At 45.5% G+C, this 14,268-nt stretch overlaps 1 protein-coding gene across 1 annotated transcript in view; it reads left to right on the forward strand.

The window, feature by feature from the left end:
* clasp2 (cytoplasmic linker associated protein 2) overlaps window positions 1-14,268 on the forward strand; it is a 56,066-nt gene that overhangs the window by 36,419 nt on the left and 5,379 nt on the right. Inside the window, exons 20-36 of the mRNA XM_083981732.1 lie at window positions 65-166; window positions 3,165-3,338; window positions 3,721-3,765; window positions 5,002-5,109; window positions 5,417-5,479; window positions 6,123-6,229; window positions 6,408-6,431; window positions 6,574-6,729; window positions 6,836-6,927; window positions 7,255-7,318; window positions 8,069-8,128; window positions 8,918-9,081; window positions 9,785-9,863; window positions 11,917-12,060; window positions 12,833-12,976; window positions 13,107-13,213; window positions 13,843-13,984. Coding sequence (XP_083837858.1) covers window positions 65-166; window positions 3,165-3,338; window positions 3,721-3,765; window positions 5,002-5,109; window positions 5,417-5,479; window positions 6,123-6,229; window positions 6,408-6,431; window positions 6,574-6,729; window positions 6,836-6,927; window positions 7,255-7,318; window positions 8,069-8,128; window positions 8,918-9,081; window positions 9,785-9,863; window positions 11,917-12,060; window positions 12,833-12,976; window positions 13,107-13,213; window positions 13,843-13,984 — 1,775 coding nt within the window. The remainder of the gene's footprint in view (window positions 1-64; window positions 167-3,164; window positions 3,339-3,720; window positions 3,766-5,001; window positions 5,110-5,416; window positions 5,480-6,122; window positions 6,230-6,407; window positions 6,432-6,573; window positions 6,730-6,835; window positions 6,928-7,254; window positions 7,319-8,068; window positions 8,129-8,917; window positions 9,082-9,784; window positions 9,864-11,916; window positions 12,061-12,832; window positions 12,977-13,106; window positions 13,214-13,842; window positions 13,985-14,268) is intronic.

Below are 14,268 nucleotides of genomic sequence, written 5' to 3' on the forward strand. Positions count from 1 at the left end.
GGCGTCTCGTGTTTTTTTTTTTTTTTTGTGTATTTATACCCGTCTCTCCTCCGCACACATTCAGGTCGTGTACGCACGAAGCAGCCGCTCTCCACCGCCAGCAGCATGTCCAGCCAGGTGGACTCGCGAGGACGCAGCCGCACCAAGATGGTCTCCCAGTCACAACGTATGTACCCGCTCTCACGCCACCCGAACACACAATATGACTTAAACCCTGCAGTGAGTGGAAGACCGTGGGTATGAAGTCCACTCGCAACATCACATGCACAACAACAGAAATTGTGTGTGAGAGAGAGAGAGTTTCCTCAGTGTGTGTTTGTAGTTTCTCAGGCTGGTATTGTGGAGTTTCTTCACGTGTTGCCTTCACGGTGACGATAAGCTCCATGTGAATGTTTTTGTGCCTTCAGGTTCCGACGAATCCGATTGCACACCAGGTATTCTGTTTGTGTGTCAGAGTCAGTGTGTGTGTCTCTGTGTACCACAGTGGGAATGGTGGCCCACCCGCTATTGCTCTCATTTTGATCAAGGTCTTTTCTGTGAAGAGGATTGAGCGTGTGTGTGTGAATGTGAGTTAATCTGTGTGGTGTTGTTTTTGTTTTTTATTCTCTGCATGCTGTGTGTCATCACTAAGGGTGGTGTGGTGGACAGTTCATTTCCGTTGCACTAGCCCGGCTCTGGCTGTCATTCAAGTCATTTGAAATACGACATAGACTGTAGGAAGTGTAACACAAGCCACTGAGCTAGCTACACTGTTGCTACACAAAAGCAGTTGTTACTGGACCTGCTTTTCTCGACGACCTGCTGATAATACGCTGCTTGTGGCTGGAGACGAGTATACAAGTGCAAAGTGATTGGACCACAGACATTTGGATAAAAGACCAAATGCCAAATGTTGTCCGATCAAGAGTTCAAAGCCCGGACCTCAGAGAGCCTAAGAGAGAAAATGGCAGCTGCACAGAGAGTTAGAATAATTTCTTTTTGTGTGTATGTGTGAGTGAGAGAGAGAGAGTGAGATTGTGTGGATATTTTTCAACATATTTGCTTTCAAGCATTTCTTTTCTCTCATTGTGAACAGGCTTTGCTTCATACTGTATCTTTATAACAGCTGTCCCAACATGCACTGCTTCTCCCAGGCCTTCATCTGCAGCTGGTTCAGTGTGTGTGTGTGTTTTTGTGGTTTCAGCGATGCATCTTCAATACGTTTTTTCCCTTTTAATAAATGGATTTATTTGATTTAAGCGCTGCAGCTTTGCCTTCATTCTCGGTATTGAACACCAGGATGCGCTCCCATCGTACTCTGTGTTCTAACTCCCATGACGCTGCTTTTTTCTTTTTTGGCGCTAACACCCCATAATTCATCTGGTTTAATCTGCTGTTCCTTCCCCCTCGCCTCTGCTTTTCCCTTCCTCCCAACCAATGGGCTTAATGGCTCAGGATCTCAGTCTGCTACCCCTGTTGGTGGTAAGATTATAACGCTACTTCTTTTTACCCGCTCTCTTTATCTTTACTGCCTTTCCCCTGTTGCTCTGACTCCCCTTTTCCTTCACGTGCACCCAGAAAGGGCACCACAGTTTTCTCCCACTCTGGCTGAGGCATGCTGGGACTTGTAGGCACATGATGTCAACATGGCTGTTCTATGCTCATGCTAAACACACTGCTTTGGGAAACTCATGGTTCTTGCACTCTTATGTGTGCCTGGGTGTAGCTGAAGTTTATTCTCCAGTGTGAAAGAGGCAAAGAGAGTTACACAATGAAAGAACGTCCCTATTAGCAGTCTGAAAGCCAGTTACGACTTTAAAAACAAGTTAAAAAAAATTATAAAAATCTGTCGTGGCCAATCCATTGACAGTAAAACTACTAAAATGATGATTTTACTAGTTTCTGTAAAGATCGGAACAGAAAATGCTCAGGTGTCAGTGTGGGCTTTATGTATCTGTAATTAGAGAAGGACAAAGGACAGAAGTGCTGACTGGTTAAAGAAGACAGCAAAGTATGATAAAGGTCATCAGAGGGTCAGATTGTTTCAAATATTCCTCACATGATAAAACATAAATTCAATACATCACCATACGTTGTATATCAGTTAGGTTAAACTCTGTGATCATGTTGTATTATAATATCCCCTCCAAAACCTGAACAATCCCCAGTTATCTTTTTCTTGTCATTCAGATGGATGTGTTTAGCTCCGTGTCACTACGTGCTAGTACATACAGTAGAAGAGTACAGCTCATGTGTTGTGTGCGCGTGACCTTAGTTTTTGTGTGTCAGTGAGCGAAAGAGAGTGCAAGACGGTCTGTTCTGCGCTCATGTTGAACGAGTTCAGGTGCAGCTTCACGTGTCGTGCACTGGAGCTTGTTTCCCCAAAAGTCTGTTCACACTGGTTGGTAACGTTCAGCACTGCAGAGCAGCTGCTCCTCGACTGTTTGACTTCAGGTTGGATAGTAAAGTGAGTCGTAGAAAACAATACTCTGTGGGCTTTGCACACGGAGAGAGGATGTCATGGGGAGGAGGAATTGAGACCTTTCATTTCATTTTCATTTATTTTGTTTATTTGTAACGGGACTCTGCGTATTCATGAACATACAATATGTAAATACACCAGATTTAGCTCTAGGCTAATTTCTATCCGTAGTCCCGCAGTTCACACAACAACAACAATTATACAAGGATGAGAATAAGAACAAAGTACAACATGGTACAAATACCATATCACCTCTGTTACCAGAAGTCTTGATTTGGCACAAAACACTAGTTATTGCCCTGTGTCTCTAAAAGGAGAGAGGAGCTGTGATCATTTAATTTGCATTATCAAATGCACTTTCCTCTTATTGTGGTTTTCAACTCTCCTCGCTTCAAGAATCCTCTCTCGACTGACGTCAGTTAGGTTGTTAAGTTCTGTATATTTTTAAGGTACTTACTGTGTGTTACAACATTTACCAGAAGAGTGTGATAACCTGTGCCACTAAGTAAAAGACAGTAGCAGCAGTCTTCATCAGTTGTATGTGTAGAAAACCTTCTTTGATTCAGTCCTCACATCAGAGGGCGACTCACTGATTATCTGTGTATCTTTTACTATGAAGAAGAAGAAGCCACCTGTTGTGAGTACGGCTCTGACTTCACCTTCTCTTGTTCTTTCTCTATCGTCCTGTCTGCGTCCCGTGAAGCCGGCAGCCGGAGCGGGTCCCCAGGTCGTGTGCTGACGAGTACGGCCCTGAGCACCATGAGCTCCGGGGCCCACCGGGTGCTGGCTGGCTCCTCTGGCGACGGACACAGGCGCAGCCGCATCCCCCGCAGCCAAGGCTGCTCCAGAGACTCCTCCCCCACCCGCCTGTCTGTTGGTAAGCAAACAATTGAATAGTTTCTTAAAGGGAAGCTTAAAAATCCTTTTTTTTTTAATTTAAATTAAAATGTATTGTCCTTCCCCATGGAAATAGGTTTTATTTATTTTATTGATTACAACTAAACCAATGAACATATTCCTTTTATGTTTGTAAGCGATGACTGTTTTTATAACCTCGGTTGACCAACAGTTTATCTAAATGTTTGTCCTGGATGCTCGATTATACCTTCAAAGCATCACATACAGCCACACTCTATTGGTGATAAACCCGAGGATCTCAACTCTTTTGTCCCTCCGACTCCCTGTCCACCTCCTCCTCCTCCTCCTCTGCTCCTCTCCCTGTTCTCCCCTTTCCCTTCTCCTTGCTCCTGCCCCTCTAGCTCCTTCCAGCATTAGTTCAATCTACAACGGCGCGAGTAGAGGAGGTAAGGCCCCCGACCACGACCAGACCACCCTCCCATCCGTCTCTCCACCTTAATGCATCTATTCTCATCCTCTATTTCTCTTCGTATTTATATCATCCCTCCATCCTTCCATGCCTCCTCTTTCATCTCCACCCATCAGTACAAATCTCACAATCTCTCCCACCATCAAGCAGTAGCTGACTGTCTCAGCCTCGTAGAGCCCATGTCTCTAACCTGTGTTTGACTTCATGGCTGTGTTGCTATTGTTGTTGTTGTGGTGACGGGTGCTCATGATGAACAGAATGTCCGCGCATTTTGAACACACCTCCCCCTCCTCCTCCCCCTCCTCCGCACTAACGAGTTAGTGGCCGATGATTGAACCTTGTCGCAGGATCAGCGAAGCTTCATCACGGCTTTGTAGGTCATTTGTAGGCTGTGATTAACTCTGACTGGCTGATGAACAGAGCAATGAACGATGAAGTTGACTGCAACGCTGCTGGATGAAAACGCAGACCCCCTCCCCTCTGCCCGCACCGCTTAATCGTCAAATTCATCTCAAATCACTCTTTTTCTTCTCTGTCCGTGCCCGAGTGGATGTGAATATCACCTTGTTTTATTTAAATGTGAGTCCAGCAGTCTGGAGCTCCTGTCAGGTGCATCTCATCTAGAGCTGAAACTGTGTTGTTACAGATTATAAAATGAACGCAAAGCCTGCAACAGTTCCTATTATTGCTCTTGTTATTTTTGACTGCACCAACCCTATAGGCTCAAATCTATGAGTGATGGGTTTACACCTTTGCTCATCTTATTTCACTATCTCATGACATTTAATAAACAAAATGACTTACCAGTTCATCAAAACTCATCTACAGATGAATCACAAATTGCAGGCCTGTCAGAAATGGTATTTGTTAATCTCAGTTTTAAATTGAAGTGAGTCTGTTGAGATGCTCCCTCGGGGCCGGTCCACCTGCACTCACTTTCTGTCTTGTTTCTGTCGGTCCGTCTCTCTGACCTCCATTGTCCTATTTATGTCTTTATCCATGTATCTTCTTCGTCCTCTTCTTTGTCACCGCTCATGTTTGTTCTTCTTCTTTGTCTTTTTGTGGTCCTCTTAATGTCTCCTCCCCTCCTCCTCCTCCTCCTCCTCCTCTGTGTTCCTCCTAAAACTTCTCTTCCCTCTGCTGCTCTTTCTTTCCCCCCTCGTCCTCCTTTTCCCTCCGCTGCGGTGTGGCGTTGTAACACGGGCGGCGTTAGCTCGGGGCAGTCGTATCCCTCGGCCCAGTATGAGTCAGGGCTGCAGCAGAGAGGCCAGCAGGGAGAGCAGCCGGGACACCAGCCCCGTTCGCTCCTTCACACCACTTGGTGAGTAGCAGTAGTGGATCGATTACCCACGAGGGATGAGTTGTGAAATCAAGACGAGTGAGAATCGAAGAAGAAAAACTTTCTCTTTTAATCCTAGTGAAGTATGTGAGGTTATCAAAGTCGAGGGTGAACAGGCAAATTTAAAAAAAACAATCAATTGCATGTGTTTGCATGTTTTTCAGCCTTTCTCTCTACTCTCACAACCTGCTCGATCAGTGCGAGGGTTGTGTGTGTGTTTGTCGTCCTGTGTCGTCTTGTGTGAGCGCGAATGTTAAACTATGTATGTGTGTTTTGAATTTGGTTGCAGCAACGCGGAGCTACTCTCGCTCCACTGGAGCTCTCCACACACCTGATGCTTTTGGGGCTGCAGGTGAAGGCTGAGTACAACTATTTCTCCGTACCTCACCCACCCACTCCGCCTTGGTTTTTCTTTTTCTTTTTCGCTCCGTTTAATTTTTGTTCTTTCGTGCCACGCATCCTCTCCTGTATTTTGTCAACGTGTCTCTTTTCTTGCCCATCAGCTTCAGTTGTTTCTATTTTTTTTATTTTTTTTAAATATTTTTTTTTATACATTCTGCTCCAGGATGTCGAACCTTCCTCTGGAATCGCATGTTTCCGCCCGTTCAGTTGACAGTCGACAATCATTTCTCTCAGTTTCACCTGCGCCCATTGGTTTTTTCCTTGTCCAGCTCTGCCCCTCCTTTTTGGGGACACCAATGCGTTCTCCTGCGTTTTATGTCAATCATCCTTTCTCCTCCCCCAAGTGCCACCTGCAATGTCACCTAACAAGTCATCACATCAACTTACAGGGATGGCTCATGGGAAATGTGTGTGTGTGTGTGTGTGTGTGTGTTGAGTAAATGTCAGAGGACGGATGATGGCGAGAGTGGATCATCAGTGGACAAATGAGAGATGAGTGGGGGCGTCTGCAGACTTTTAACCTTTTTTATTTTGAAGTTTTTTAACACGTGTCCTCTGTTGTCCACTCGTCCACTGTCCGTCTCTCTCCTCAGGAACAGGCTTCGGCATCAGTCAGTCCAGTCGTCTCTCTTCTTCTGTCAGCGCCATGAGGGTCCTCAACACGGGCTCAGACGTAGAAGAGGCTCTCGCAGACGCACTGGTATGAAAACACACACACACACACACACACACACACAACCCAACACATTGACATTAAGAGAAACACACAGAAACTCTGTTCACATTCCAGTTAGCTGTCAGCATGTGCAGCTCACACTTCCTGGAATGTGTCTGTGTGTTGACTAACCCCTCGTTCTACCTCTGTTTAACGCTGTCAGCTGTTGGGAGACATGCGGTCCAAGGTCAGCCTCCTCTCCTGCCTCTTACCTGTGTGACGTGTGTGTTAGCGTGTGTGTTCTAGAGGTGCACGTTTCCTTCATGTGCCGGTTATTATACTCTCGCTTTGACCTCTGTTTTAATTTCACGCTGCTCTCCCTCCCGCAGAAGAAGCCGGCGCGGCGGCGGTACGAGAACTACGGCATGTACTCGGATGACGACGCCAACAGCGACGCATCCAGCGCCTGCTCAGAAAGGTCCTACAGCTCCCGAAACGGAGGAGCCATCCCGACCTACATGAGGCAGACAGAAGACGTGGCTGAGGTCAGCAACCACTTCTGTATCGGGTTCAGTATAATCTCTTTGTTTGTGTCTGTGTGTAGAAGTCCTAACAGGCCTTTGTACGTGTGTCTGTTTGTGGTTTTTCCAGGTGCTGAATCGCTGCGCCAGCGCCAACTGGTCTGAGAGGAAGGAGGGGCTGTTAGGCCTTCAGGCGTTACTGAAGAACCAACGTACCCTCAGGTCATTAACACAGGAGGGAAATGTGTCACATTCACATTATAAATTGACTGTTGGGTTCATTTTTTCCAGTCTAACTTAGTTTTTTGTTTAATTATTATATTATATTACATTTTTATTATATTTTTCTTTTTCTTTTCTTTAATATTTTTCTTTTATCTTTTTCTTTTTATTCTTTTTTCTATTATTTCTTATTGCTTTTTATTTTAGTAATATTTATAAATGTTGATAGCTTTTGTTACTATCCAGGAGATTTGTTTGCAACAGAGAAAGATTTCCCTCTGGGGATCAATCAAGTGATTCTGATTCTGAATCTTTTTTCTTCTGCAGTCGGGTTGAGCTGAAGAGGCTGTGTGAAATCTTCACCAGGATGTTTGCAGATCCTCACAGTAAGGTATGAGTGCATGTAGCGCAAGGACCCGCACAAAGACACGCAGCACTCATTTACACTGTCATGCCACAGTTCATGATTCACCCACATTGAGTTTACTATGATTTTTTTTTTTGGTTTGTTTTATTTTTATCCTACCATCCTTCACTGTACCGGATTCTGCCAAAGAAAAAGAACTATTCCATCTGTTTGTTAATGCACACGCAGACACACATCAGCAATCACAGATATTAAATTTAGTCACCTAAATAACTTTAGAGATAAAAGACGGGATAAACAGGTTCCATTATCTTCTAGACACAAATATATTCACACTTAAACATAAACACAGGCATGCAGAGCGTGCAACAGACTGGTCTCTAACAGCATGCCACGCCCGAGTTTTGCGTGTGACCTCACACCCTCTCCGTCGTCCTGTGGGTTTTGCTCTGTCACTGTCCTGCAGCCAAACCGCTGGCTGCGCTCACTGCATTCACTGGCACTCCCCTCTCTTTCCCTCCTCACCTGCAGTCTGAGGCGACAAAACACTGACCGCACACGCACTCACAGACCCACACACACACACACACAAGCGCACAAATGTTTGGGCTGCCAGCTCCTCTCTCTGACTAACCAGCTGCGGTTCGCCCCTCTCTAACACTGCCACTTGTCTCTCGGCGTTTTTGAGTGCCCGTCGCCTCACACATGCCGTAAGGTGTGTGAGCCTCTCTCCTTCCCCCCTCGTTTGACGTTTGACGATTTGATGAATTTCAGCGAGACTGCGGCAGGGTGTACGGCACGGCAGAATCCGGTATAAGCTCAGCCTCCTTCAAGGTACTGCATCTCACCGTGAATCTCTCTCATGCCTTTATCTTTTTTGTCCCACACTGCTCCCACTTCCTTCTTTCTCATCTCCCATGTTTCTCCACTTTGATTTCTTTTTTACTAGTGTGTACACAACATCTCTTCAGGTTTTTCACTTTGTGACTTTTACCTGGTTGAAGATACTTCAGTGTTTTCTACAGGTTTTGTTTTGCAAGTCTAAAGTGTACGTTCACAGCACATTATTTGTCAGGATGCTAACAGATGTGTCTTTCTTTCCCTCATGCCAACCCACTGTGGAACTCTCTGTAGAGAGTAAGTCCGACCAGTCAGTGTTAGTGTGCTCGATTTTTGTGTTCTTGAATGATAATCTGCTTCATTAATCTGATTGGGTGATCGGTTACCATGGCAACATCATAACACTCACTAACCCAGCTCACACAGTGTTGCCTGTAGCTACGCTGTCCTTTGGAAATCAACCACTGGCACGTGGAGAAGGTCACCGTCTGATTGGTGTTCACTAATTCCTGTCAGATTGTCTGTTTTCTCATTGTGGTCTTATGATATTAACACTCTCATTAATTTGGGTGGTGTAGGTCTAATTGGTGATTGGGAATTAAAGGGGTGTGCTGCAGTGATGAGTGAATAACCACTAACTTGACAATGGGAACTAATGCTGCTCTCACAGAGAGAAAACTCTGTACATGCAGGTGTACTGTGTTTGCATGCGTGTGCATGGGAAGGTGAATGGTTCAGTGACTCGTTCCCCGTGCGTGACCCCAACACTGTGTGTGATTCTAGGTTTTCAGCATGTTCCTGGAGACGCTGGTTGACTTCATACTTGTCCATAAGGAAGACCTGCAGGACTGGTTGTTTGTCCTGCTCACGCAGCTGCTGAAGAAGATGGGAGCCGACCTGCTGGGCTCCGTACAGGCCAAAGTTCAAAAAGCCCTCGATGTCACAAGGTTGGTGTCGCTCTCACATACATTAGACATGTGTATGACTAAATATTAACACAAGTCTGCACATACAGAAGAAGAAAGTTTGTGTGTGGCAGTTCAGCATGATCCTCAGGAAAAGGTCAGATGGCTTTTTCAGAGCCTTCGAAAGCCCAAAAAGTTCAGTTTCCTATTAATTTGCATTTCCATGACGTGGTACCGGCTCGACTCAACTTGGCCGCTAGTGACGACTCTGACCAGTCAGTGGTCTGCATTGTTTACACGTCACGTTTTAGTACCGCTTCACCCGTTTTGGAACCTCGGCCAAGCAGGCACTAAAAAAATAGCACCGGGTACCAGGTTCCAGGTACTTTTACGTAATGGAAACACAGAAAGGACGAGTCGAGTCGAGTCGGTACCACGCAGTGGAAACGCGGCATTAGAGTATATGTTGAATATTCAGGATTGTGCAGAGATGTGGATACATACTCGTGTCGTTGTCATGATACAGAATGAATCACTTGTAAAGAATCTAAACATCTCAAGCACCTGGACCTTTTGCACAGTGAACTGTACATATAAAATATGATAAAGAATAAATAGGCTGTAGGAGCAGTGCTGCCCACTCCTACTACTGTGTTGATAGAGTGATTGATCTCCGCCTGTGGACTCTGAGGTGTGGTCATGTTCACTCTGACACTGTGATGTGGGTTTCTGTTTTTGCTTGCAGAGACTCTTTCCCTAATGACCTCCAGTTCACTATTCTCATGAGGTTTACTGTCGACCAGACGCAGACGCCCAACCTCAAGGTAAATGACGAGTTAATTCAGTGTGTATGTGTGTTTTTCTCTGTGTATGTTTATGTGTGTGTGTATATGCGTGTATGTAGCCGATGTGTGAAGGTTTGACTAAAGGTCGGATGGATGGAAAGGATGGACCTAAAGCTGGGAATTCAGAGATGCTGTAACTATGGTAACTGCTGTACTGAAATGACCTCATACCTGCCCATGCTGGCTCCGCCTCCCAAACCCCCACAAAACCCCTGAATCCTGGGCTGTGATTGGATAGCGGTTGATCAAGCCGCTCCACTGGCTTCTTGCTCTGCTGCAGTGTGGACTCTTCCTTCAGGCTCTCCTCTCCTCCTCTAACTCCTTTCCCTTAACTCACACTTCCTCTTCGCTCACTAACCCGTTTGACCAACTCCTCACCTCACTTAGCCCTCGACCTTCTCTTCTCCTCTCCTCAGTTTCTGGTGGTTCATCCCTCTCTCCTCACTCCTCCTCACTCCCCCTCACTCCCCCTTACCCTTTTTATCTCCCTGTTGCTCTGCCTCCTTCCTCTCCCTTTCCTGCTCGATGTTTAACCCTGTTCTTCATACTTCCTTTCACTCCTCCTTATCACTCTGCTTCTCTCCCTTGCAACAAGGCTTGGGCAATGAAAGATGATATCAGCGTCACAATTTCACAGTTTTCTTGCCACAAATGTAATAATCCTAAAAAAGATTTTTGCTGTTTTCTCTCTCAAATTCCAGTTTCAGACTACAGGAAGTGTTTTATGTCATAGCTATGAAATAATGAACTATTATTGTGTGGCACAAAGAATATTTCAGAAATCCCAAATATTGCTCGCTGCTAAAAGTCTCTGTTCAGCTCTCATCACAGCCTGTGGCAGAGCAATATGATCAAATATAATGTGAGACAGTAGAAATATGTCTGTGTGTACAGGTGATGCTGCAAATCAATAAGAACCAGCGCTGTATGTCAATGCTGGACTCTGAGGATTTTTAGAAAGATGAATAAGCACCAGGATTTATCTGATAATGTATTTTACTTTTAATCGTGATAAAAGTGTAACACAGACATCATAAGTACATTGATGTTGTTGAGCATTTCAGCAGCGCAGCAGCAGTCATTATCCAGCCTATTAACTGTTGCATGAAGCCTCATAAACCATCAGTCGATGTCAGCACACCAGGCGTTACAGTCGTTTGCTGCCATCATGTGGCCTAAACAATTGCATTGTGTATTTGCACATTTTGAGAACGATTAAATTACACCAAGCCAACGTTGCAATCTTTTGTCTCTCTTCTTGAACTCTCTTCATCGTCCCTCTCCCCTCCTCCTGTTCTCCTCTTGTCTCCCCCCTGCCATTCCCTGTCCTCATCTCCCTGTCCCTCTCCGTTGATTGACGCGGTGCTTCTCCTCTTTCTCTCTGAAGCCTGTACGGAGCTCGTGTTGCGGGCGAGGGCGAGGCAGGGGAGGGTCCGGGGTAAAATTGTTCCCCCCCAGAGCGCGCCGCCACGCCTGCTCTCTAGACGAGCAGGCCGCAGCCTGGAGCCAGTCCTCCCAGGTCAGTGCGCTCCGGGGGGAGCAATTATATGGCGCGCACGACGCTGCTAAGTGATTTGGAGGAGGTTCTGGGCCTCGAGGCGCATAATATGTTGTTAGAAAGACGGAGAAGGAGGAAGTGAGTGAGGAGAGTCAGGGCAGGAGTCAGTTGTTGTGGCGTTTCGGAGCCTGCAGTGAATGTTTGCACTTATTGGTTCGTTTGGTTTTGTCATCACTTTTATGTTGACTGATATATTTTTCTCCATCATGCAGCATGTCCATGAATGCACTCTGGTCTTCTCGCACTGATTCATCACACCATTTGATTTTCAGACCTCCAAGAGATGCACAATCTGCTGTGGTTGTTCATGCTGACTGTGAACCTGTGGTCACCCTTTTCACATGTGTGCTTGTAGCTCCGTTCATGTGTGTTTGTGTGTTCTTACTTTTTGTTTTTTTACGTATTTTCAGGTGAATTTTGGCCATGCCGTTTCATTACTGACCAGGTTATCTAATGATTTGTATGTGTGTGCAGGTGAAGGTAGCCATTCTGAAGTACATTGAGACGCTGACGTTACAAATGGAGGCTCCAGACTTTGTGAACTCCAGCGAGACTCGGTTGGCCGTCTCCCGCATCATCACCTGGACTACTGAACCCAAGAGCTCTGACGTCAGAAAGGTACCGACACTCTGACGTTAAAGGGATACTTCACCCAAAATCGATAATTCCCAAGGGGGGTCCGGCTGGCAAAGGATTTTCATATAATGGTGGCGGATAGAGTTCACTTTTGAATCGTCCAAAACGCACACTATGAAACATCCAAATACCTCCATACTGCTCGTCCGTATTGACCCTGTGGCGGATAGAGTTCACTTTTGAGTGAAGTGTCCTGAAGCCGTGACATGAAAAAGTTGTTCGGAAAATAATAATTTGATCTCTGTTTTCAGCCTTGTTGTAGTAGTAGCGATATTTGCTGCGAGATGTTTGTTCGCCGTTGTAAACCATTGGATGTATGATGTCAACACGGAAGAACATCTCGCAGCAAATCTCGTGCATGCGCACAAACATCAACAGAGCCACTGGGAGCTACTGCTACAACAAGGCTAAAAACAAAATTAAAATTTTCTGAACGACTTTTTCATGTCGCGGCTTCAGGACACTTCACTCAAAAGTGAACTCTATCCGCCACCATTATATGAAAATCCGTTGCCACCCGGACCCCCCCTGGAACTCCAAAGGCGTTTTGATGACTCCGAAAGTTCTCCAAACCCTTTCTTGGCATGTTCCAAATTGGTGAATTATTGATTTTGGGCGAAGTATCCCTTTAAGATATTCTGCGTTACCAAAGTCAAAAGCCACTTTGACTTTTCAGACTCCCCCCAGTTAATCCCCATCTTGCTAGCATTGCTGCCTTCTTTGGTTCACACAAGTCTTGTCTGTTGTGTACCAGGCAGCGCAGTCGGTGCTCATCGCCCTGTTCCAGCTCAACACGCCAGAGTTCACCATGCTGCTGGCGGCTCTGCCCAAAACCTTTCAGGACGGAGCCACCAAGCTGCTTCAAAACCACCTGAAGAACACTGGCAACGCTGCACAGGTAAACAACACACACTCACTGAAGGGTCTCAGACGTGTCACTAGTTGAGACACAAAGGTTTTGTTGATCATTACACTGCAACGTGAATGCTCTACTTCATCGTGTTAACTTGTTCCGGTCACTTCCTCAGGCGCCAATGGGCAGCCCTCTGACGCGCCACACCCCTCGGTCTCCGGCCAGCTGGTCCAGCCCGGTCACTTCCCCCACCAACACGTCCCAGAACACCCCCTCACCAAGGTAGCACACACACACCTTCACTCACCAGGATCCACGAAAATGGGAAATCCATCCACCAATCATTGACAAATCGTCATGAACACAAGACAAGATGTGCACTTGAGTAAAAAGAGAAGAAACGCTACAGATGTTCATGAACTCAACTACTGTCGGACACAGTTTGACTTGGTGTCCTTGAGGATCTTTATTTCTCTTCTTAACTCCTTTTCAGAACATTGTGTTACTAATAAAGTTGTAATTTAGAGGTTTCGCCAAATGTTACATATATTCAGAATCAGCACAACCTCAGCTGATTATACAGTATGAAGAATGAGAGGGGTGAAACAGTCCATAAATAATAAAAAAAAAATTATTTAATCTAAATGTCAGTGTTGTGGTCAAAACCACTTAACCCAAGTCCGAGTCGACCAAGACTAAGATTTTGAGGGACCGAGTCAAAATGAAGACCAAGGGGGTTAGGTTTAGGTTTGACTGAAAATGTGTTCAAGACCGATCTCAAGTACCACAACACTACTACTTGATGTGTTTCTGCAACAACAATGCACCACATGAGGAACATAACAATATGATGTTCAGCAGCACAGTTAGACAAGGCTGTAAATTGTGTCTGTTTTTCCTGTGTGTTCCAGTGCTTTCGACTACGACACAGAAAATATGAACTCAGAAGACATCTACAGCTCGCTGAAGGGAGTCACTGAGGCCATCCAGAACTTCAGCGTCCGCAGCCAAGAGGACATGAACGATCCGCTCCAACGGCGGGACGGAGAGGAGGTGAGCAGAGGAGACAGAGGGATTCTGTATGTGTGTTTATGCATTTAAATAGTTTCAGTAAAGGTGTGTATCGAGTCTGATATGGAACCATAAGAGCTGCACTAGAAACACTCATGATTCAAAGAAACGTTTTTGCAATTATTAATATGTTTTACATGTTATTTTCCCACTAGAATGAGAAGGAAAATGAAACATTGACAGATGATTGCGAGAGCAGCCAACATTTGCAATCAGTGTCATGGTGTTGATGAGTGGGAGTAAAAATTACCAAGGCAACAATCTGT

This window comes from Trachurus trachurus (genome assembly GCF_905171665.1).
Source record: "Trachurus trachurus genome assembly, chromosome: 11".
NCBI lineage: Eukaryota > Metazoa > Chordata > Actinopteri > Carangiformes > Carangidae > Trachurus > Trachurus trachurus.